The sequence below is a fragment of the Triturus cristatus genome, chromosome 3_2, assembly GCF_964204655.1.
Source record: "Triturus cristatus chromosome 3_2, aTriCri1.1, whole genome shotgun sequence".
Classification (NCBI taxonomy): domain Eukaryota; kingdom Metazoa; phylum Chordata; class Amphibia; order Caudata; family Salamandridae; genus Triturus; species Triturus cristatus.
The window spans coordinates 988,467,801-988,492,578 of record NC_140584.1 but is presented as its reverse complement, the minus strand read 5'-3'; the positions used below and the strand labels follow the sequence as shown (position 1 = coordinate 988,492,578).

The 24,778-nt window shown below is 41.3% G+C and overlaps 1 protein-coding gene across 3 annotated transcripts in view; it reads left to right on the top strand.

Moving 5' to 3' along the window:
* ANKFY1 (ankyrin repeat and FYVE domain containing 1) overlaps window positions 1–24,778 on the top strand; it is a 506,490-nt gene that overhangs the window by 347,076 nt on the left and 134,636 nt on the right. For all 3 annotated transcript variants that reach the window (XM_085649582.1, XM_085649583.1, XM_085649584.1), the window contains exons 12-14: window positions 3,507–3,732; window positions 7,826–7,924; window positions 11,326–11,479. In XM_085649582.1, coding sequence (XP_085505708.1) covers window positions 3,507–3,732; window positions 7,826–7,924; window positions 11,326–11,479 — 479 coding nt within the window. The remainder of the gene's footprint in view (window positions 1–3,506; window positions 3,733–7,825; window positions 7,925–11,325; window positions 11,480–24,778) is intronic.

Genomic DNA, 24,778 nt, shown 5'->3' with positions numbered 1-24,778 from the left:
ACTCAGCGCTCTACTAAAGAAGCCATCAGCCGACCCCGCCGACCTCAAGAACTACCGCCCCATCTCGCTGCTCCCGTTTCCTGCAAAAGTCATCGAGAAGACCGTCAACAAGCAGCTGGCCGCCTTCCTCGAGACGAACGGATCCCTCGACCTCTCGCAGTCTGGCTTCCAGGCCAACCACAGCACCGAGACCGCCCTGATCGCAGCCACTGATGACATCCGAGCTCTGCTTGACAACGGAGAAACAGCGGCCCTCATCCTCCTAGACCTCTCCGCGGCCTTCGACACTGTCTGCCACCGTAACCTAGTGCAGCGACTCAGCAACGTCGGAATCCAGGAGAAGGCACTGGAGTGGATCATCTCCTTCCTCGCCGGAAGGACACAGAGAGTCCGCCTCCCCCCGTTCAGATCTGAAGCCACCGAAGTCATCTGCGGCGTTCCTCAAGGCTCCTCGCTCAGTCCAACCCTCTTCAACGTGTACATGAGCCCCCTCGCAGACATCGCACGCCAGCACAACCTCAACATCATCTCCTACGCCGACGACACCCAGCTGATTCTCTCCCTCACCAACGACCCCGCCACCGCTAGAGCCAACCTCCACGAAGGGGTGAAAGAGGTAGCCGAATGGATGAAGAACAGCCGCCTGAAACTGAACTCGGACAAAACGGAAGTCCTCATCCTGGGATCCTCACCCTCCGCCTGGGACGACTCCTGGTGGCCCCCCGCCCTAGGCAGCGCACCCAAACCAACAGACCACGCACGCAACCTGGGGTTCATCCTGGACTCCACCCTCTCCATGACCAGACAAGTCAACGCCGTCTCCTCGTCGTGCTTCAACATCCTGCGCATGCTACGAAAGATCTTCCGGTGGATCCCCACCGAGACCAGGAAGACGGTCACCCAGGCCCTCGTCACCAGCCGTCTGGACTACGGCAACTCCCTCTACGCCGGAACCACCGCCAAACTCCAGAAAAGACTTCAGCGGATCCAGAACGCCTCAGCACGACTCATCCTGGACATCCCCCGTCGCAGCCACATCTCCGGACACCTGAGAGACCTGCACTGGCTCCCGGTCACCAAGAGAATCACCTTCCGTCTCCTCACCCACGCACACAAAGCCCTATACAACCAAGGCCCAGAATACCTCAACAGCCGCCTCAACTTCTACGCTCCCAAACGCCAGCTTCGATCGACCGGCCACGCCCTCGCCACCGTCCCCCGCATCCGAAGAGCCACCACAGGGGGACGGTCCTTCTCCTTCCTCGCCGCCAGGACGTGGAACTCCCTCCCGACCCACCTCCGCCTGACCCAGGACCACCTCGCCTTCAGGAAGCAACTCAAGACCTGGCTGTTCGAGCAGTAGCGGACCCCCCTCCCCTAGCGCCTTGAGACCCTCTGGGTGAGTAGTGCACTATATAAATGCTTTGATTGATTGATTGATTGATTGATTGATTGAAGACCTCTTTTATCGAGCTACATATGTTACCTTGTTCCAGGTCTTGGGTAACAAAAAATGTGCTATGTTTTACTGCTCGCTATTCTGATTCAGGCATGTGAATCTATGAAAGCTCCAATACTGGAGTAAGAAAACAAGTTACTTACCTGTAACTAGTTCTCCAGTATTGGAAGGTTTCATAGATTCACATGAGACCCACCCTCCTCCCCTGAGAGGCTCACCTTGGATTTAGCACAAAAGGTGTCTATGGCACAAGTGGACAAAAATCTGAGGGGCCAAAGGTTCTCTCAGGAGGGTTCTAGAGGGTGAGGAGCTCTGATTGTTTCAGGGACAAGTTTGGTCTCTTTTACATTACAAAGGTTATGGGTTGCAAAAGGGAAATGGGCGTAGGCCTCTTTTCGGTTTGCTATCCAACTAAGCATTGCTTTTTTTATATACCGGAGACTCCCGTCTCGACGACGGGGAATGATTCAGACATGTGAATCTATAAAAGCTTTCAATACTGGAGAACTACAGTTACAGGTAAGTAACTTGTTTTCATGTGGTCAATGGATGTAAATGTGGTCCATTTGTGGCTACTTTACAGGTGATCAGTGTATCCAGATGCAAACCACATTTTCTCACGTATGGTGGCTGTATCTCCTTTCTTTACCTTGTCCCCAGCATGCTAACAGTTCCATCTTTCCTGCTTGTAATTGTTTTTCTTTTGCCCTCCGATCATCTAAAAAAAACAACTAAATACTGACATTTGATATTGTGCATCCTTCATGGATTTTAAATTTTGAAGAGGAGGAATAGGCACAAGAACCGGCTTTTGTGCACTGTTTTATAGGTGTTCCCATATTTGTAGTCCGCCAAGGATTCACTAGTGAAAAGTATTAGAGGAAAATATCGAAACTGTTGGATATTCCACATAATTCGCAACCCTGATTCATGCAGAAACATCTGGTTCTGGTGGAACCACTCTGATGTAAGAATGAGGCTAAGAGCCGTTGTCGCTGCATCCTACACTTGTTGTTCTTCTCTATAATTTAGCAAGGCATTCTTCTTGTTCCTCTTCCTATCTTACCTCACTCTTCTATCTATCTATATTCGGGATACTCCATAGTTCCTTTCTGGCAAGATAACTTAAATGTTCTCTATTATCACTGGATAATACACATTGTACTTTATTTTTGAATTTACTAAAAGCTATCCAGTGGTATTCATTAAAGCTCTCTTTTATGACCTTAGATCGTCATTGTATTCCCTTGTCCCAGTCTTGCTTTATTCATCACATACATCTCACTTATAATGGTTCTACTTTGAATGCCTTTAATGATCTTTTCCATAATCAAGGGGATTTTTCTAGAACACTGGAAAAACTCTGCTGTTATAAAGAAAAAAACGTCTCTGCCTCCTACAACTTGGTAAATCATTACCTGATCACAGGCCTCTGCTTTCTAGAAATATCCATTCATAGGTGTTTTGCCTTTCAGCTTTAATCATTTTTTTTTTTTTTTTTTTTTGGCAATCTGATTTTTATGGTCAATACCTCCAAAAAGACAAAACACATAACTATAACAGAAGCGACAGCCCCCTGTGCCACTCCTCCTCGCCGCCTCAGTGCCATAATTTAGTTAGTCCCAGCAGACATCCCCAATCACATCTGTCTAAATATCCATCCTGTATGCCCTAACAATTGGTTTTCCCGTCCTGGCTGCACGCCAGACTAGTCTTTCAGATATGCATGTCTATTGTTTTTCAAATGTTATGGTGTGCATAGTAATCATTATGCCTCAGATATTTGTGTTAATGTTCTGGTTGTTGCCACTGTATTAGCTTTCCACATGCATATATGTATTTTGTGTCTGTATTGCACACATGCTGAAATAAAGCAAATGTATAAAATGTATATGGGACACAGTGCCCCACTACAGATGATCATCATTAAAATGTTTTGTGTCTAAATATTATGACAATATATAATACTCTTGTAGAGTTGCTGCATCTGCTGGAATGTAAAGCATGTGATAAAATAATTTTCTAATAAATTCTGACGTTTATTTAGGGAGAAACCCCACTGCATACAGCTTGCCGACATGGCCTCGCAAACCTTACAGCAGAGTTGCTGCAACAAGGCGCAAATCCAAACATTCAGACGGAAGAAGCACTACCTGCCACTAAAGGTTCTAGTCATTCCAGCCCAGTAGATACTGTTTACTTACAGACTCCTCTTCACTTGGCCATTGCTTACAACCACCCAGACGTGGTAACGGTAATTCTGGAACAAAAAGGTAAGCAGTGTGGCTTACTTATCCAGTTTGAATTTCATGAAAGAACAACATACAGTGATACAAACAGATACTCAGTTCACATGCAGTCAAAGACATTTTGTGTCATGGATTTAGTAAACATTGGATGAATATATTTTATTCTTAATCTTCAACATACTGACAGTTACATTTTGTAGTTAAGATACATTTTATCATGCAAGAGGAATCGCTTTAAAGTGTTTTCCAGCTACAGCCAATAAGTATCCTGTAGGTATATTTTTCATGTTTATAAAACAAATATTGGAAGTTTGCATTTTTTTCAGAAAGAGACATATTTTAAGAAAAGCAACAAATAAGCTAAGCAAAGGGGAAATCATTACTAAAACTTTAGCTGGAGGGCAGGGAATTCAGGTTGGGAGTACAGGATAAAAAAATGATTGAGTAGTGATTTCTCTATTTTTAGATTCGGCTGCTGAAAGGTTTAGTAGTTTTCAAGTCATCATGTCATCAGATGTTTAAAAAAAAGTACATTAAGAAGTTCAGAGGGATTTTGGTCAACCCACATTTAGCCATTGATTTTCATAGGATTTTCAGCGTTTGTTTGAAAAGCTTGGGTTGGCTGTCCATAAAGGCCGTAGCATTTAGTGGATGATAACATTGTCCCATTTCTGTTCCGTTTGGGATTTGATGATGAGGCTTCATGTTGCAGATTTGACATGACGTTTATTTGCTAGCCAGTGTGTTTTTTATGACTATTTACTTTGCTTCCCAAAAAAGTTTTTGGGGTTGAGCCTGTGTAAGCCATGCGCATTGGCTCTCGCTTATAAGAAACAATTGTTTACAAGAAAGGGTCTGGAGCCCACCCATTACTTACCATTTGTTGTCGCATTGGCTCTCTTCTTTGCTGCCTCCTAATTATTCCATGCGTGCCAGATGTCACTTCCGGTTTCTACTATGGAGCAAGAACCATGCACAGATTGATTCCTTCTGATTAATGTTCGGCTGCTGCTTGCACTGTGATAGTGGTACTATTTTTTTCCCCAATGTTGCTTTTTCAACCTCCCTTTTACCATGTTGAAAGTGTCACTGTGTACGTAGTTAATTCCCTGCCGTGAGCATATACGTATCCCTGAGCATGTATTTAGCTCTGCGACGATGCACATCTCGATACCACTGTAAAAGTTCAGCTGTGAACATAAACATACACTCGACTCTCCCACGTACTTATCCCTGTAATGGTCTGCACTGCCCAACATGCATGCACACATCAAAGTGCATGCTCTCGGTTCTGTGCAGTGCTCATCTTAATACCGCGCATGCATCCGGTAGCACTTTCGGACACTCTGGACTCGACATGTACATATCACTGTGATTTAGTTACCCTACGGCAATGTGCTTTCGAGCAGCATTGTCCCTGTGTTTGTACAGCGCGCAAGAACATGTAGTCAGTCTCCTACCTTTTTAAGCCCCTGCAAAGCCATGGAAAGATCTTTCAGCTGCAACAGGTGTTGGCATACCTGCCTCTCAGGCCTCAACCGAGAACACCGCAATTTAGTGTCTGCATGCTAATTCACACCACAATTAGTGTGGTTTAATAGCACCTTGTTCTTTAAATGCATTTATACTGAGGGTTATTAAAGGGATTGAATACTAAAAGAGAATTTACAATTACTTTGTATACAGTATTTCCAGCCTCTGTGATACGGTCATATATCTCCTGCTCTTCTCGCTAAGTGCCCAAGATTGTTATGTCATTCAAAGTAGACAAGTGCCATGGCCAATGTCCCTGTAAGTGGGTTACGCACTATTTAGTGATCCACCTTTTAATGGATTGTGTACTCTTCCTTAAGGAAAGGACAAAGATTCTCTGACTTGTATTTAAAAAGTACAGGATACAGTCAAGAGAAAGGTGCTTAAAATTGCTGTGTGATCTTAGATACCAGTATGTAGCCATAGCCACCGGTCAATACCTGCGAAAAATTATAACATCTCAGGTTAGACTTTCATACTCTTAGTGTTTTAATGTAAAGGTCGGCTCGCCCTTAAGCTGAGTGGTGTTTTGACCTGGCAAGCAATGCTACGCACACTGCTGGTTATTTTTTATTCTCTATCTTTGTAAATGTTTTAAATATGTGCAGGACTGTTTTGAAGACTTAAGTGAGTTCTGTTCGCATCAAGAGCATGATCTGGCAAGGCCTAGCGTGAGAAGGGAAATTCGACCTGTTAACAAGATTAAGAGAACCCATGTGATAATAAGCTGCTATGCACACTGCACTTTACAATGTTGTACCTGAGCAAAATGAGCTGCATGTTAATGGTTAATTTGGCTTCTTAATATATGTGGGCCTTTGGGTTGTCGACCATCTGCTTTTAGCTTAGGACACTTTACGTTTTTATACTGCTATTAGCTGAAGTCATGTGTTAAATTGATCTAAATGCGTGGTGCACACTATTAATTTTATGACATTCGGGATTGTTTACTAATGAACAAGTAGAAAGTATTTTTGATTTGATATTGGCTTTGTCAACATTTTTTGCCTTGAAAATAAAAGTGCTATACAATGAAAGTAAAAGCACTATGACGCGGTCAGTGTTGATAGCGCTGCTGTACAACATGGCAAAAAAACATTGACATAGCCAACAGTCTTGTTTAGGAGAGACCTGTTGGCGTTACCAGTGCTTGTTTATTTTGAAAATGCATGTCCTAGGATGCTAGTACCCTTTTCATAGTTATTCATGTGAAATGCTTGGAATGGCGAAATAGTGAGACCTACTAGTAGAAACTTGACTATATGTGTAGAGTACTCCTTCACTAGTTACTCTTAATACATGAATATTCAATAGTATGGCTTCACCGATCAGTAATTCCCTGTTTTTTCTTTCCATTCTGTTTTGTCAGCTTAGTTTAAATGATATATAGCAATATCTTTGTAAAGAACAGACCCCTAGAGATATGGAGAGTAGAGGTTGAGGAGTTTGCATTATCCTTATTTTTTAGTTATTTTTTAAAGTAGGATTTTCACTGTAGAGGATGTACATTGAGTGAGATAGTTAGGGTAGTAGATGGGAGAATTCAGTGTGTTCATGACCAACATCACCATTTTATGGTTGCTTGTGTGCTTTAGTGTGCCAGGTTCGCCATCATAAAAAGAGACAGATAATTTGTAATTGATATCCATGCAAGTCTTGTACATATATGTTGAGTGTGTTCTACAGGCGATTCCCATTATTCATTCTGTTTAGTTCAAAGGGTTTCTTTTAATATTTCTGTGATTTGTGTTGCCCAACATCATACTGCGATATCTACTTGCTTAACATACACATGACCACCAAACCTGTGCAGATGGTTTTCAGTGTTTTTCTTCCTACAAATGACTGCTTTTTATACCAAGAGCTGACTGCACCCCAGAACAGGCACATTCTTGGCAAAATTTTGTGTTGGATAGCCTATACCTTGGTTGTAATAGGGAAGGACAAAAGTCTTTCCATTCAAAAGATCTTTAATCGGAAAGATTCATACATATTTCATGCATAATTCCCCAAATTAAGTTTAAAGACCTGTTTTAAACCACTGTGATAGGAGCATTGCTCTGCAAAGCTGTCTTCAAAGTTGTGTATCAGTATAAAAGGGGCTGGGGGCTTACCTTCAGTGTAGAGAGACATTATTGTGCTAGTTTTAATTTCAATGTCTTAAGCTTGTGACGTGTTTTGTCATCTCATTGAGTAAAAAGAGTTTTTTGTGTGTCCAGTGTCGTCCTCCCTATCTCAGTATGTGCCACCATGCTTTGTTTTTACTCTTTCACAAGCCAAGGATAAACATTGTTAACCTCTCTTTGCATTTTCTACTACTCCTGTGTTTCCTTCTTCAGATCTGTCCTTAGGGACTGTTTCTGCCACTTGCACAGCTATGCCTCTGTATCCCTACACTGGAGCTATATGGCGTCACAAACTACACCATTTCCAGCTGAGGTGGCCTCCAGTCGCCACCTCAGTATGTGCGTCTTGAATATGCTTTGTCATCTGACTTTTAGAACTAGTGTCCCGTCTGCATGTGAGAAAGTGATACTACTTACGTTTTTTTTTTGTAATATCAGTTTTCGTTGACATTTTATAGCTAATGCACTTCATGCTACAAACAACTTGCAAATCATTCCTGACTTCAGTTTGAAGGACTCCAGAGACCAGACCGTGCTGGGATTAGCATTGTGGACAGGTATGTTTTCAGAAGTACCAAATAGCAAAGCAAGCGTATCAAAAATGGCAGTTGTGAGAAGTGATCATTTTAGTTGTATATGTGAATTGTATGCACCTTAAAAATAATGAAACCTCATACATAGGAGATAAATGAACAGTGCCATTAAACATGTTTGACACATACTATAAGCAGGCACAACCAAAATTTTGTTTCTATATAACTCGTAAGCCAGACTGACATGAAAAGTATTTTATTTATCCTAATACGTTTAAGTCAACTTTCAACCCAAACCGAAATGGGCTTTTTGCAAAAACACATGAAGTAAAAGACAGTACTTCAATAAAAATCTAATGTAAAGGCGCTCTAAAATTAAAATACAGCATCAAAATAAAAATAACCATGACACAGCAGAATCCACATTAGCATCAGAATTTTCACAACCTATCACCGACACAAGATGGCTATAAAGGGACAATCAACCTAAGCTTGCCTCTGGAATCTAAAACAGACATCACTTGATACACCTTATCTCCAATTGACTCATAAGGTCCTGCCAGAGCTAATGCATCTCAAATCCAGCAACTACTACCAAGATGTTATCCCTGCTGACACCACCAAATCCAATGTCAGCCTTTTTGTAGGAGCTTGGTGCTCTCTAAAGAACAGCTTTCTGTCCTAATGTACCTTTGCCAATCTTATAAAAGTAGGCTAGATTTCCCCAATCTTGAAGAAATCAAATGTTGTAACCAACATTCTATCAAGTTTCAGACCCCTCTGAACCTGCGTTAGCTAGAAAAACTATAGAGAGGTGCCTGTCAAGTCAGTCACCCACATCGACAGGGAGCATCTTCTGATGATCCACCAGTCTGTCCTTCGCTCTGGATTGAGCACTGAAATAGATATCCTTAACACCCTGGATGAGATACATTGTATCATGGATGATGCAGACTCTTTCTGCCTAAACCTTTCGGCAGCCTTGGATAAAGTTAAACATGGTAGATTAATACTCACCCTGGGGAGAAGCATGGCCTTTCACAGTCCTGTACTAAATCATTAATAATTAATGTGCCTCATTCCTGGTGAAATGCCATCATGTGTTTGAAATGTCGCTAATGTTGTGTGGAGGTCCCAAGGTTCTATCTTGGCTCCTACCCTCTTCAACCACACCCTTATCCCATGAGCTTATCCCTCAAAGAGGCAGCTGTGTCTATTTATCTCTGCACAAGTGGACATCAGAACTTCATCCTTACATGAGTTACGCATCCTCCATCTGTGCTTAGCAAACTCATGCATTAGATGTCTGACAATTGTCTGCAGCCAAGCCCTTCCAAATGGAAACCCAGGCTCTTCTTTCAGAAACACAGTAACAAATGTGTACTAAACCTTACTGAAGAGCTAACAGGGAATGTATTTGTTACAACTTTAGTTTCTGTTGTAAAATTACCGGAATTCACCATTAGTTATGCTCTACAATCCACCCCACGAAAAACAAACCCACAATAAACCAACTTCTTTGCGCTCCACCTCAAGAAATTCCTACCTACAGCCCAGGGCCCCTCCCCTCCCCGCTGAAACACCATCAACAAACTCTCTCACCCTGGATCATTCAGAATTAAGGAATTCTTCTTCATTAGAGGGAAGATATTTCTTTCCTTGCCCTCATCAGGAAGGAATCGTAAAGCTAGTGAAAAGTTCAACAGGGGAAATACAAAAATGTAAGAAACACCAAGGACATTTAATTCACTTGGTAAGGTGGCACAGGCTCATTGGCGAAAGCATTTGTCTTAATTGACTAAAGTAAGGCCATAAAAGTTCTCTTCTAAGAGAAGGGCTAGTGAGTCCCAGAGCGCCCTTAGCTTCACATTGATGGAAGTTTTAGTGTTAGTAAGTTAGTGGTCTATGGAACCTTCATAGATATTCAGCACATTTTCAGCAAAAAAGTAATTTAATTAAATAAACAAGAGATATTTAAAAAGGAACAGGGGGTTATTGATACTGCCTCCTTCCCACAGTTTCCTGGGGCAGAGTGGAGCACAATGCTGAGATTAGTACCCAGATACCATATTAGAAAACAAGGGTTATGATTTGCTACCTGACTTTCTGGGTAGATGCCTTATGAATTGTTCTAGAAACTTTAATGCCAAAATCATCACTTTGTCTGCTGGTTATCATGCCTTCAACAGTTCCTAAGTGAGCAGTGTTTCCCAGCATATTTCTTCTACCATTCATTGTGCCCCGGTGCTATTCCCATTAGTTTCAATGCATGAATTTAGTTGGCTGAGTTAAAGAGCCTCTCAGCTAGTGTGCTACAAACATTTTATGCAGGGTCGTTTAGTTTAACACAGGAAATAAGCTTCTAATTACATTGCACATAATATATGTCTTTGATCACTTTACCAACACTAATTTTGTACTGTTATTCTGCCTGAAGCACAGGTTATGTGAATGTTATCATTTGCCTGTAATAGGTGTATTGCAGATAATTGATCCAAGGCCTGTCCTTCTAAAATATCCAATGAGATGACTCGTTGCCTTCCCAATCAGAGGCTTTTCAGTGTCCCCCATCAGAAAGGGATGCATGTCTATATCACTGCCCTGATAAGATTTTGTGTCTGTAATTAAAGCTGCATTAGACACAGTTTTAGTGCACGGTTGTACCAGCAAGATGTATTCCATTATTCATTGCCACACCAAAAGATGTATACCAGTACTAATTAGTCTTATATAATGATTTATGACATAGTTCATTGTCCATAATTTAACAATTTTGCAAGTTTTTGGTATCTCCTATTGCAGCATTTAAAACATTATTGATTGTTCATCAAATACTATAAACCAGTATTCGTTGTTGTCTCCAACAAAGGATGTATTGTTATTAACTCTCCATCAAACGATTTGCCTGTGTTCATTGCTTCAGTTGTTGATTTGCACATGCTTGTGTTATCTCCATCAAAGATTTGTTAATATTTAATGCATCACTCACATGATTTACTCTAGTATTCAGTCCCAACCTCAGAACACATAATATTGAATGTCAATCAACCGATATATGCAGTTATATATTGCTAAATTGAATGGCAATAGTCGTAACGTCATTAAAGGACTTATGCCAGTGCTTATTGCAATTATATAAGGATTTATGCAAGTGCAGTCCAAGGATGAATGCCGATATTAAATATCCCCTTTACAGGATTAAGCCTTCATTCCAATTATCACATGATAGGACCGTTCAGTTCCCCAATCAAATGGTTTGTTCAGCCACTGAATACGTTAAACGAAGGGACTGTGCAGGTAAGCTTCTGCGCTAGGAGACATTTAATACAGGACAAACTAGAAAGTGCTATAGGACAGTCATTTAACCTGTCGACCTGCTGCACATAGAAAAGCTATGGTATTATTAATGATCCTTCATTTTGCAGGCATGCATACTATTGCTGCACAGTTGCTTGGGTCTGGTGCTTCCATCAATGACACCATGTCAGATGGGCAGACGTTACTACACATGGCAATCCAGAGGCAAGATAGCAAAAGTGCTCTATTTCTTTTGGAACATCAGGCTGATATAAATGTCAGGTAACCTCATTGGCAACTATTTTGTGAATTTAAAATTTATTTTTATGAATTCTCAATTTCAAGACTCAAATGTGTACTTACATTCTTTTTTCAAAAATGTTTTGAATTTACATTTTCTGTTTTAAAATAAAGTGAGTATTGCAATGTTTCTTCATCCTTACTAGATATTAACAGTCTATATGACCTGAAGCTGTGCCTTTATGAAAAAGAAGTGATTGCTAATTTATTATCTCAAAAGGTGACTATCCCTCAATGTGTCTTACGGCATTCCGTTTCAGATTATGTCCAAGATAGCCTGCATTCTAAAGTGAGAGTGAATCTCTAGATAATAAAGTCCATTAGAATTCCAGTATAATGGAGCCTTTACTGTTATAAAGGTTTAGCAGAAGGTGGATTTTCTGCGGTTGCTCTTCTCCGGGTTAGTGTGTTTGTGCTTCATGTAGAGAAGTTTTGTGCTTCATCCATGCTCCCCATTTTAAACATAGTTCTAATATTTATTTATTTAGCGAATATTATTACGAGCAAACAACACTGAAGGGTAGCTATACACCATTACCCTTTACATGACTTGGACTTCATAACATGAAGTTTCAAACATCAAAAACATAGAAGTAACATAAAATGTGTTGAGTAACTTTAGGTTTTCCATCCATGTTTGCCTTTCTGGGGGTGTGACAGTGAAACTACTGTTAGCTTCGGCTTGGCGAGAGGGTACCTAGAGTGTCAAGCGATCCAGACGTCAAACCCTCACAAGATCAGTATGGTAGGTATCCGTTTAGTAAAAACCTTTTTAGCTTTTTTGTATTTATTTTTTTAAAGGAATGATTCAGACAATTCTCAGACAGAGGAGGATTCAATATTCTGGGGGCAGATGCTTAGAAGGTGCGGCATATAGGATGGGACAGTAGGAGGGAACTAGCATCCCGTAGGGAGCGGCTGCCTCCTGAGATAGTGAGCTTGTGTGCTAGGCACTTGAGTGCATCAAAGTGCATTGCTTTGTGCCAGGCAAGCTATCTTCAGAAGAATCCTGACTTCGGATGTGAACCAATGGTGATGGTGTGATATGGTTAAAATTTCCCTTTCCTGGTATAAGCCTTCTAGCCTTCTAGCAGTATTGAGTGTCACCTTCAGTGGTGCAACTGGTGATTTTGACAATTACTTGAAGACACAGGATTCTTAATGAGCACAAGTGTTTGTTCCAAAATCCAAACCTTGAAGATAAGTTATTCTACATTTCTTCAATAATATTCCCCACGTGAAGGTCAAACAATGTACTAAACTCAGGAAAACACTGGATATTTTTGCTTTTTACACTTCCAAAATTATGATGAGCCTTTCATATTCACAAAGGCGGGCAAATGTAAACAACTATTTTAAATATGAATGTCTAACGTCTGTACTAATCACAATACACTTGTACATTGAGTTTAAAGTTAACACTATTAAATAAAAAGTAATAAGCATGCTGCTGCAAAACTCCCTACAACCTTCTGTGTAAACACACATCAATTTTAGGCGATGGCATTAATAAAGAGGATGGCATCTCCTCTCCAGGAAATCTTGGATAGAGCAAAGTGTCTGGCCCACATTTCAATTAGTATTAAAGGAAAAATGGGCAGATTTGCTAGCCTTAAGTCACACTAGTACTAAAGCACTCTCTAAGGTTCGCAAACATGTCTTGGGTGAATTTTAAAAAAAGCCCCATAACCCAACAAACACCAGGTTTAATAGGCTGTGATTTCCAAATTAATGTTGTCTTAAATGTATTTCTCTTGTGCAAAACAATGGCTTATAGTCTAGCACAACACATGGTTTGTTTCTCTTCTCTTTTCCTCACCTTTCAGCTGGGTTAATTTGTTTCAACAGGTTTTAAGCCACAATGTTTCAATCCCATCCATTTGCGGCAGTTGATCTGCCTAGTCTCTAAATCTCATGCATAGGATTAGTTTGTGCTCTGTGTTCTATGAAGGCACAAGTTGTCTCCTGAACCACTAGTGGCTCATTCCTAGAGAGACATTAGATTTTATTACCAATAATAGGCAGCAAGAGATTAGTTTGAGGGGTTGAAAATGTAATTCATTACCAATCTCCATCCAGTCACTGTGGTAGTGAGACACCCTGTTCAAGAACCCTTGCTATGCCACTTCCATGTCACCATCAGAAGTCATATAGTGTAAATAAAGCATTAAACAATGTTGTTGAACTGGAGCATCTTTGTTTGATGCCTGTAGATATAGGGATTTTTCGGGAATAACACCATTGGTTTCCACTTTTATGTATGAACCTGCATGAAGTCCATTAATACTTTAGCAGATTTGTTTTCCCAAATCACATGAAGTAATGCTCTTTTTCAAGAGTTTCCTTGCCTCTGTGAATAGATATTGTTTACTTTCTTGGCTAAATAGTTGCAACATTTGGAGTCATTATGGAGCCCTCCTCCTTCTCTTGTACAGTGGAAATCTAGCCATCTTTTAGCTGAAACAATTACCATACCTTTGTTAATTCTCTTACTGGGAATCATTATAGGCATGGCTAGTGCTCATTAAAACACTGTGCGCTCTGAGCAGAAATAACCAAGATTTTTAAGATGTGCCAGTTGTTCTACCTGTTTGGTAAGCACTAACGTTAACAAGCGTTATCCAGATTATGTGGACTCTACAGTGTGGTAAATAACCATAAGATCTAGCTAATATCAAGTTCACATCAATGTACTTAAGTGTATATTGTACAAAAGTGGAATGAACCATTGATTTCTTTTCACCATCATGAAATGAACCTTGCCCAGTTACTCTGTGGCCAGTAATTATGGAAAACCACTGGATATCATACTTGCATCTATTTATTTTTCCCAACTCGCACTCCCCCCCCCCCCCCCCCCCTCCCCTCTGCACATACATATGCTTACTTCCCATCAAATACACTCAACTAGGAATCACACCAACTATACACTCCTTCTGGAATCAAATGCACATTCACCTATCCAACCAGAGATAGTCCTGTACTCTTGGACTCCCATAAAACATGAACACTCTCATGACAGCCTCATTTTGACAAAATTATCTTGATTCTAAAACTTCTTCTCATCTGTTCAACCTTATTCCGTAGCTGAAATAATAAGTTTGGTAAAAGAAATTAATAAGAATGCAATAGCCTTCTACTTCTTCAATGTTTCCTCCTTTGAGGAACACCCATTTCACACTCCACATGACCTCGCTTTCTCCTATCTATCCAGTTCGCTGTATCTCAATCTCTGCACCAGCGTGCTTATTCCAGTACACGTCCGCTACCTTCTGCTGTGCCTGCCTGACTGTTTTGTTCCAAAAATCATCAAACCTCTTGCACTCTTCTTCTGTGTACTTTCTTGCCTCGATAAACTGTTTAATTACTTCTTCGCTGTTAGTATCGTCCTTCAATATGTCAAAATTATCATGAGACTACTATTGCTCAAGAAAGTGATGTACAACCTCTCCTCTTCTCCTAGCCATTATCTTCTAATTTAACTCCCTTCTTTTCTAAGAGACTCAATAGTGTTCCTCCTGACTACCCTTTGCTTATTCTTCCCTTCAATCTGAATTGCTATTGTAAAATGGAAATAATCCACATATCCTCAACAGTTACGTCCCCAACCATTGTTAATACCATTGGGCCATATGTATGAAAGTTACTGTTTGTAATTTCCTAATAGCAAATCCATAGAAATCTTTATTTGGAAATAGCAAAATGAGATTTATGTTGGAGAGTATACCACTAAATGCGATTTCAACAAATTTGCATTCGCAAATATGAAATGTCCTATTTGGAAATCGGACTGATGCGATTTCCTAATAAGAATCTCAATTAGGATAAGTCACTTTCTGTATGTGGAATGATGATGTGAGAACTAGGAAGTGTAGAAATACAGGTTGTGGCCTCAACCCAGAAGCCTAGAAAGGTGCTGGAAGGAAGTTGTGCTCCTGTATGACTACTGGGAGTGGAAATCCAATATCTGAAGTACACCATATCCAAGGAAAACTGGGACAAGGACCCTGACAGCAGGAAGCGCAAAGTCACATTTTCTGGGAAGGAGCTAGAGCTGGAGCTGTTGAGAGAGGAATGTGTGGCACACATGAACCTGCTTTTTAGGAAAGCATCATTTTCTGTTCCTGAGGCCCAGAAAGCCAAAATATGGAACAGCGTCCTGGAGAAAGTCAACTCACTTGATCTCACCCTGAGAACCATACCTGAAATAATGAAACACTGGTATGACCCAAGTTTGCACACCAAAGGGTAGGTGGCCAACAAGATAGCTGAGGCTCTTGGCATAGGTGGTGGACCCTCCAGGCATCCTACTCCCACTCCAATTGAATCACAGATTGAGGGAACACTTGAACCTTAAAGTGTGGTGGGAGTGTCAGACATTGGCACCTCCAATCTTGCTGGCTCCAGTCAAGGTAAGTCATTTTCCTGTTAATTTCTTACTATGACGTATTGTTTGTAAGCCATCAAGTACAACATCTCAGCTAGCAAAACTCCATTGAGATGGTTTTGCTATACTTTGGCAATCCATTATGGGAGTTGCAGTACAGCTTAGGTACATGCTGTACTGTGTGCTGATATTTAAACTATACAGAGCTATACATGATTTCCATGTCACAAACACACAAATCACCTTTTCAGCAATATTGCACAAACTTGTTAACCATATATGTAACAATAAGTATATACATACCTTTCCATAGATCACACCCAGGACATGTCTGAAACCATTGAGGCTGATGGAGCAATTTACATGTGGAAATGGAGGACAGCACAATTGCTACCCCTACGCCCATTACTCCTACTCCAGCTACTAGGAGAGAACACATGTCACTACCACCAGAATTTGAGAAAGGTAGTGAGGAGCTAACACAAATCAGGAACGCAACTTCCTCTGTGCGATGAACATACAAACAATGTAGACTCCAACAACAGACGGTCCTCTATAATAATGTCTTAGATGACATGGCAGACAATCCTCCATTGTTTGGTGGCCTGGAGAAATCCATCATCACAGTACAGTGCCTGCAAGCCAAACACATAAAAACGTAATAGGCGGCTGTTACGGTCAATGCTTCTATTGCAGAAACGACAGGACCATTGGATTGCTGCCATGAAGAAGGAGCAATGTTTGCAAAGATGCAGACACAAGCAGCACATGGCACGTAATGCGTTCACTAAATCAATCAATCAATCGATTGGCAGAAGCCATGACCACTTTCACCAGGAGAAAGGTCAATATCCAGAATGACATGGGGCACTAAGAAGGCACAAGTTGTGTCTGAAACCACTGGTGATCCATTCCTAGAGAGACTTTAGATTTTATCACCAAGAAGAGGAAGCAAGAGGTGAGTTTGAGGGGTTGAACATGTAATTCATTCCCAAATTCCACCCAGTCTCTGTGGTAGTAAGGCACTATGTTCAAGCACCCTTGTACTGCCACTTCCATGTCACTATCAGAAGTCATATGAGGAAGGTGTTAATAAGCCCTGGGTGGATTAATAATACTTTACTGCATGCGACCATTATTTAATCTGGTACCTAACAATTTGTTTCAGCCAAATTCTCTTACCAAGCTCCAGTAAAGAGCACCATGTTCTTGGTGGTGAGTCCCCTTTGGAGACAGAAGCATTTCATGACAGAAGAAAACTAAATAGGCCAGTAGCGCCAAGGTTTATATGGAGTCCCAGGCCTCACCAAGATGCAAGAAACCATGAATAAACCCTCCTTCTCGAGAGGCACTGGCCCCTGGTATCTTTTTGACCGGCCACTTGGTAAGGTCTGCTGGGATATAACTCCTCTTTCTGATGGATACTTCTGACCGCATAGTCCACACCTTTAGAATTCCCCAGGAGCCAGACTTCTCCCATGCAGCACTGCGTTTCCTTCTTACCACCCCGAAGTGACAGAACAAAGCCGCATATAAGCAGCACCTCTGCATGCTGACATCAGTTCCATCTTTCCATGCCTTCTGGCGCGATTTAGAGCTCAGCTCCGTTCTTTCACTATTTTCATATCTATCGGACATGGTACTAGGGAATTATATCCCCTGCAAAAACTGCAAGCTTCAAACCATGCCAAGACTACAGGAAACAAATTTCGGCACAAGGTGTGTCTTTTGTGCTTGGTCTCCTGTCCCAACTTGTAAATTGTGCAACGTGTGCCCTCATGCACCTGAAGACAATCCTGGATGAGGAGGCAAAACCGAACACAAGAAGAGTTGGCAGTCAAAGCCCAGGTCTCCCTCCCATTCCGGGTCGTTGGCCAGGTCTTGGTCCTGATCAAGGGGCTGTTCTCATGAATGATCCACTTCCCACTCAGAGCAGGACTGGACCCCGTTCTGCAACTCTAAGAGAAGGTTCTATGTTGTCAAGATAAACATCGCACACCTTTGAAGTCCTTAGTTTCAGATCTGATTGCTCAGCTGCTCCAGATGCACCCCAGCTCACGTTGTCTACCCTGCAGCAGATAGCGGCCCTCAAGGAGGCCAGGGTGCATATCTTTAATTTGATTCTACTCCTTCTTGTGCGCCCTCTGGCTCCAAGGAGCCTTGGGGTCTTCCAATCAGATTACTACCCGCGGGTCCTCCCCCAAAGCCCTCTGTCCTACTGGGACCCATTTCTGGGCCTGTACCAGCTCCCATACAGAAATCTACACTGGTCTACGTTTTAGAAAGCACTTGTGAAATCTTTTCTCATTGCTATCATGTCTGTCGTTTGTGTCGGTGATCTACAGGTCCAATGCATCTACACACCATATACTGTTTTTTTTCATGGTAAGGTGGCTGCGGAATTCCAGCTAATGGAAGAAACATTAATTTCTGTATTTTTTCCACATGAACACTCTTTTTTCGAACTTTGTTTAAATTAGAAGTCAGACTTCCTCTTCCATTCGAAGTGTACAGGGGCCTGGCATTGCGTTCTTTACATTTTTGTTTTGTTACTTTTGAATGAACTGTTGCTGGTTGAGCTGCATCATGCCCCACTACCTGTGAATGAATCAATTGCTCAATCACGTTTCACAGTATACAATACTGAGGCTCAAGCAATTTCAGTAACATTCTCTAGGTGCATGCCTGTTAGATAGTTATATATCTACAGGCCTACAGGGAATACTTCACATGTATTCTTCAAGCACTGCTCTGTAGAGGCTTTCTTCCGAAGTGATGTTCAATTTTAGCTGGAGGTTCTGAGAAATCTTTGGCTCAGCATTAAGCTACTGGCGCACTCTCTTTTTTACCACTATTTATAAGGGCATAGATAATCAATATGAATGTGCATGCAAATAATAAGAGCAATAAACTGGCTTTGTCTTTTGTAGATGTATAGTTAGTATGGAGTTTAAACTATCAGAATGGCCTTAGATGTACATAGCACCATGAATTCTCATGGAAAAATAACATCCTGGACGATGGTCAGTGGCAAGCATCTGGATTTATAACTAGACATACCTTCAAATGGTCATGAGTGTTTATTGGTCCCATGTTGCCACTATCAGTATTTGTTAGTGAAACTGAACTTTTTGTGTTGCTGATCAGATATGTTATTGGGAGTTTGAGAGGCCAGTCTCCAGTGAAGGTTTGCCGATTTGATGACTGTAGCATCATGGACTTGATTCTATTAATTTAAATGTTTGTCAGATTGTGAGAAAGTGGCTTTTTTTCGGTATGTAAGCCATCAGATCTCCACATTTCAGAAATCTGATGTTGTCCAGTTAAGGAGCCTTAAACACTTGTTCACAGTTTATGTTCAAAAGAGTTGGACCAAATTGGGCTAATATTGGGGAATCCTTAAGGAATTGTTCATGGAAGCAAATATTATTATATATCCAGCATAAAAATGGCTGCCTGCTGTGCAGTCTACCCACAACCGTGAATGAGAGAAACACAGGATATAATTGAATAGGGTAGCGTTTAGTCCTTCTTTAATTCACAACAGCTTCAGCTCTACATTTGGTTAGGTAAGATACAGTGATAGGCCTGTTTTTTTAAATTTTTTTAAAGAGGCTTGTACATCTCTGAAAATCAGTTAAACAAAGAAATATGATGGAAAAAGATCTAGGACCAAATACACTTATAGATACACAACAGCAAAAATCCAGGAATAGACAACCCTACGCCATTGGAGTCAAAAACAGAAGAGCTTTAGTATCCATAACCTTTCTATAGAAAAAGTAGTGCAATAGAAGATTCTCTTTGAACCACTCCTAAAGGTGTCTGGGAAAACTTTGAATTATTCCAAAATGGGCAGCAACTAGCCACACACAAAAAATGGTGTTAAAAAAGAAAGGTTTAGGAGCTACCTTGCGGAAACACCAGTTGGCTGGTCCATAATCAAGGTAGGAACTCCGTGTGGGCTTCTCATCATCTGTGTCCCCTAGACTGTGGCAAGGGACGGGGTACTTCTCCTTGCTATACCTTACTGTTAAACCTAGCTAATGAACAGTGTGGTGCCACCTACATGTTGACCCTAGCAAGGATGTAGGTGTCACTAGTGGGTTTAAGTGGGTGAACATAAAATAATGGGGAGATGTGTCTAAGCACACACAACTGGCTTTAATCGTAGCATGCTAGCACCAATTAAAACCAAGTAGCTTGTGAAAAGGCTTTTGATTAACAGTCAACTTGTTTCGCTGTATTACTGAGTTCTTCCCGACTAAAAACAGTATAAGCTCAAAACACACCAGAAAATATCAGAGGCAGGGCCACAACCAGACCCAAATGCTGGAGGTGGAGCCAAATTCACAGGCTGATTCAAAATAATTACTTGGCTACCCTGTCACTGATCTGGTTCAACGCAGTCATTATTTTGAGCAATATGTGGCAAATAGCAGATTTTGAAGCACACTGGGCCACTTGCCTAGGTCTAATTATAAAAAACGTAACAACTTTTACAGGACGTACAGGGTTCTCCTTCACGCAGTGTTAGCAGACCGAATAGTAAATGTTGCACTTTGTTATACATTAAAGAGATTTACCTTGAAGCATTTGCTATTACTGATTTTAATTCTAGTTTCTTGGGCAATTGAGGGCAAATGATGCGCTGTAAAAGACACTGGATTCAATTTAATAAGCTTCAAGATACTTTTAAAAGATATTTGGCTCCCTTGTCCCCCCCACCCCCCACCCCCCCATCCTCACCTTTCACCTCCTTAAGACCTTTGGGAAAATTAGGGGCACAAGATTCAGTTTAAGCACGTTTCTTTAATCATTGTTCTGAGGAATGAAATGAATGAATAAAAATGTGTACAGAGCTCTGCTACTCTTACAGGGTACCCTTACACTAAGAGATAACTATAAGAGAGGTAGAGCTACATTAGCGTGGTAAAAGCTATGTTTTAATTGTGTTCGCCAAGGACAGAAGACTGGAGTCGCACTGGAGTTCAGGAGTTAGTGTGTTCCAATGCTTTGTAGCTAGAAAACAGAAAGATAGGTCTCCAGAAGATTCCTAATTTTAGGAAGGCGTTGGAATTTGACTGTTGCATAGCGTAAGGTTCTGGAGGCAACATAAGGAGTGATACAACGCCCAATCAAGCATTAGCAAAGCCATAATGTCTTACTTTTGGTTCCTACTGTATTCGTGCCTTTTAATCACTCTGTACAGCATCAGCAAAATGTTGTGCAGCATGGTGAAAAGCCAAAAAGAAATAAACCAAAATATGAAAAAAAGGCTAAATGACGCAGCTATGTCATTTTGTAGGCATACGAGCAACACTTTTTTATTTACTAATCTGAAATGGATCAGTAAATTGAAAATATAAATAAAAGTAGTGCAAAAACTGTTTTAAGGAGGGAGGGCTGGCAGCAGTTTGCTCCCTGAAGCCTCCCCACCACCACCCTTCAAATCATACATCTGAAATAAGACAGGGAATGGGGGCATGGAGCTGCAATGGGGAAGGAAGGGTGCCGCACCTAGGAATGTGAGTGCGGGAAGGAGCAGCAACTGGAAGCAAAAGCGTGGGAGGGGCAGCAACAGAGCACTGCCAGGGAGGAGAAAGCCAGCATGCATGAGAGATTCCTGCAAGAAACACAACACAGCAGGGGTGCTGGACAAGGAAACATAGTGCAGAGGAGGCAGGTGAAGAGAAATGCACATAGAGACAGCTGGAAAACACATGCACTCTCATGGAGTGCTATGTAAAAGAAAAACTCAGTTCCAGACAAATTAAGCAGTGGAAGGACACAAGTAAAAAGGCTGTGCTCCAGGGGAGGGTAAGCAATGAGCGGGCTCTAAGGCCACTGTAAGTTCACTGTAGGTCTTTGGAAACCAGAAAGCTTGAGCTGTCTGGTAGGCGAGGCCCAACAAGAAGGGAACATATTTTATGAGTGCAAAATGACAAACGTTGCTTTCATGGTAAATCTTTTTTCCACTGTAAGCCAGTGAACAGCAGGAAGATGAAAAGAAATGGTAGAGCGAGGGGACAGCCCACAGATAAGGCACATCACAGTGTTTTGATTACGAAATGCAGGAAGCCTAAAATAGGGATTCTATAATGTAGTTGCGAGAACATAATTGAATTTACAACACTCTTGTAACTGTGAGATGGGAGTAAAAGGATAATTTTACATAGCATAAAGTTATAGTGTAAGCAAGTTGAAGAAACCATGACAGATCTGTTTTTAGAGGAAGCTAAGATAGTTGAAATGAATCCAAGATTCTTTGCTGACTCAGCCGGGGTGGATTATGGGCTCAGCTCCACAGCAACTAATGATAAGACCATGTCTTAGGAGCACCTATATAGATGAGGGCCTCTGTATTGTCACTATAGAGTTTTAATTAATCTGATCCTGCGACTGCCCATGTGCTGCATGCTCTCTTGCTTTAGAGACCCTATTGTTTACAAAAAGGGCTTGCAGCCACCCATTGCTAACCATTTGTTGACTTCAGTGACATTCTGCTTTGCTGCCTCCTAATTCGCCAGTGCAGGCCAAGCATCACTATTGTTTCTTTCTTTGGTGCATGAACCAAGCACAGATTGATTAAAATTAATTAGTGTCCGTCCGCTACTCATGCCGTGATCGAAATAATATTTTTTCCCTGTGTTGCTGCTTCCCCGCCCATTCACTACTTCTCCGTGTTGCTGTCCCCTTTCCCCCGCCCCTCTATCCTTGCTTTGCCTATTTTGCTGTGTCCTGTGGTAGTTACTGGACGATATTCATGATAGATACTGATATTTACAGTTATTTGAAGTGCCAGTAGTAAAGTAGTGAAGACTTACTCCAGGTAGTAAAGTAGTGAAGGCTTACTCCAGGAGGTGATAATAGGTTTGGAGCTCAAATACAGTATGATTAGAAATCAGACTCCATAAGCTCTATAGCAGGCTGAGCTATCGCTTTTAAGATGGCCTGATTTAGAGGAGGGAGATATAGAATGAAACCCCAAAACTGCGATATAGTACTCAGTGTCCCCATCCCACAACGTGTCTTGCAAAGTGATAATGGAAAGGTGGAAACCTGGCTCTTCACTCAGACATAACTGCCAGCCTGACTTTGACATGAGCCTGCTGTTAGCGCCAGGACACCTCTGCAGAGGTGTCCTGAAGGATTATGTTACTTACCCAGTAAGCATCAGTTCTTGGCATGTAGAGCTGTAGATTCACATGCTTTGCATACTCCTGCCATCTAGTGTTGGGTCCGGATTTTTGCAAGTTGTTTTTCTTCAAATAAGTCTTTCCAGTCACGAGATAAGGTGACTCCTTTCTGTATTAGTGCGCATGGGCATCGACTCCATTGTTAGATTGTTTTCCCTCAAGAGGGTGAGAATGGAGTAAGTGAGTGTAGTAAAGAGATGTCCATGCATATGTGATGTAAATAATGAGAACTGCAACAACTACAGGTGTCCGGGGAAGTGGGAGAGCACATGTGAATCTACAGCTCTACATGCCAAGAACAGATACTTACTGGGTAATTAACATAATCCGTTAGAGACGTGTGCTGTAGATACACATGCTTTGCTTGGACTATATAGCAGTGTTCTCCCAAAGCGGTGGCTAACCAGTAGATGTTGCAGTTGTCTGAAAAAGTGTCTTTAGCACTGCCTGCCCTTCATTGGCTTGTTGGCGTGCTAATACATCCACACAATAGTGTTTGGTAAATGTGTGTGGTGTAGACCATGTTTCTTCCTTACAGATGTCAGCTATATGAATGTTACCTACAAAGGCCATACATTACCCTATTTTGCGAGTGGAATGCACTCTAGGGGTATAGATAAAGTTCTTTTAGCTTTTGCATAGCAATTTTGAATGCATTTAACAATCCATCTTGAAATGCCAGATTTAGAGATGGGATTGCCGTTATGAGGTGGTGCAAACGTGACAAACAGTTGCTTTGTTTTACAAAAACCTTTTGTCCTTTCGATATAATACAATAACGCTTTTCTAACATCAAGTGTTTGAAGAGCTCGTTCTGCTACAGAATCAGGTTGAGGAAAGAACACAGGTGACTCGACTGATTAAGATGAAAAGCAGAAACTACTTTAGGGATGAATTTTGGGTTAGTGCGAAGAACTACACTATCTTTATGAAGTTAAAAGAAGGGTTCTTCTAAGGTTAATGCTTGAAGCTCACCAAATTTCCTTACTGAAGTGATTGCAATGAGGAAGACAGCCTTCAATGAAAAACTGTAAAGGACAATTGTGTAATGGTTCAAAGGGTGGACCCATGAGACTTGTAAGTACAATGTTGAGATTCCATACCGGTGCCGGAGGTATTCTGGATGGTTGTACTCTTTTTAACCCTTCGATAAAGGCTTTCATCATAGGGACTTCGAACAAAGATAAATGCTGTCTTTTTTGCAAATATGCAGCCACTGCTGCAAGGTGCAATCAGATAGATGTGTAAGCTAGATTAGTTTGTTGAAGGTGTCGAGGTATCAAACAATATTTTTAACAGAAATATCTAGAGGATTAATTTTGTTATTACAATAAATTACAAATTGTTTCCATTTTGCTGCATAACAAGCTCTGGTAGTGGGCTTTCTTGGTTCTTTTAGAATAGTCAAGACAGCCTGGAGGCAGATTTAAGTATCCAAACTCTGAGTTCAGGAGCCAAATCGCTAAGTTGAGCTACTTGGTGTTTGGGTGTCTGATTTCTCCATGGTTCTGAGTGAGAAGGCTGAAATTGAGTTACAGTTTTTAATACGGAACTACTGAAGGTTCCAAAAGTGTGGTCTACTATGGTTGACGGGCCCATGTGGAAGCTACCAAAATCAGTGTGAGTGATGTTTGCCTGAGCTTTCAAACCAGAATTGGAAGGAGTGGGAGAGGCAGAAAAGCGTAGGGAAATATC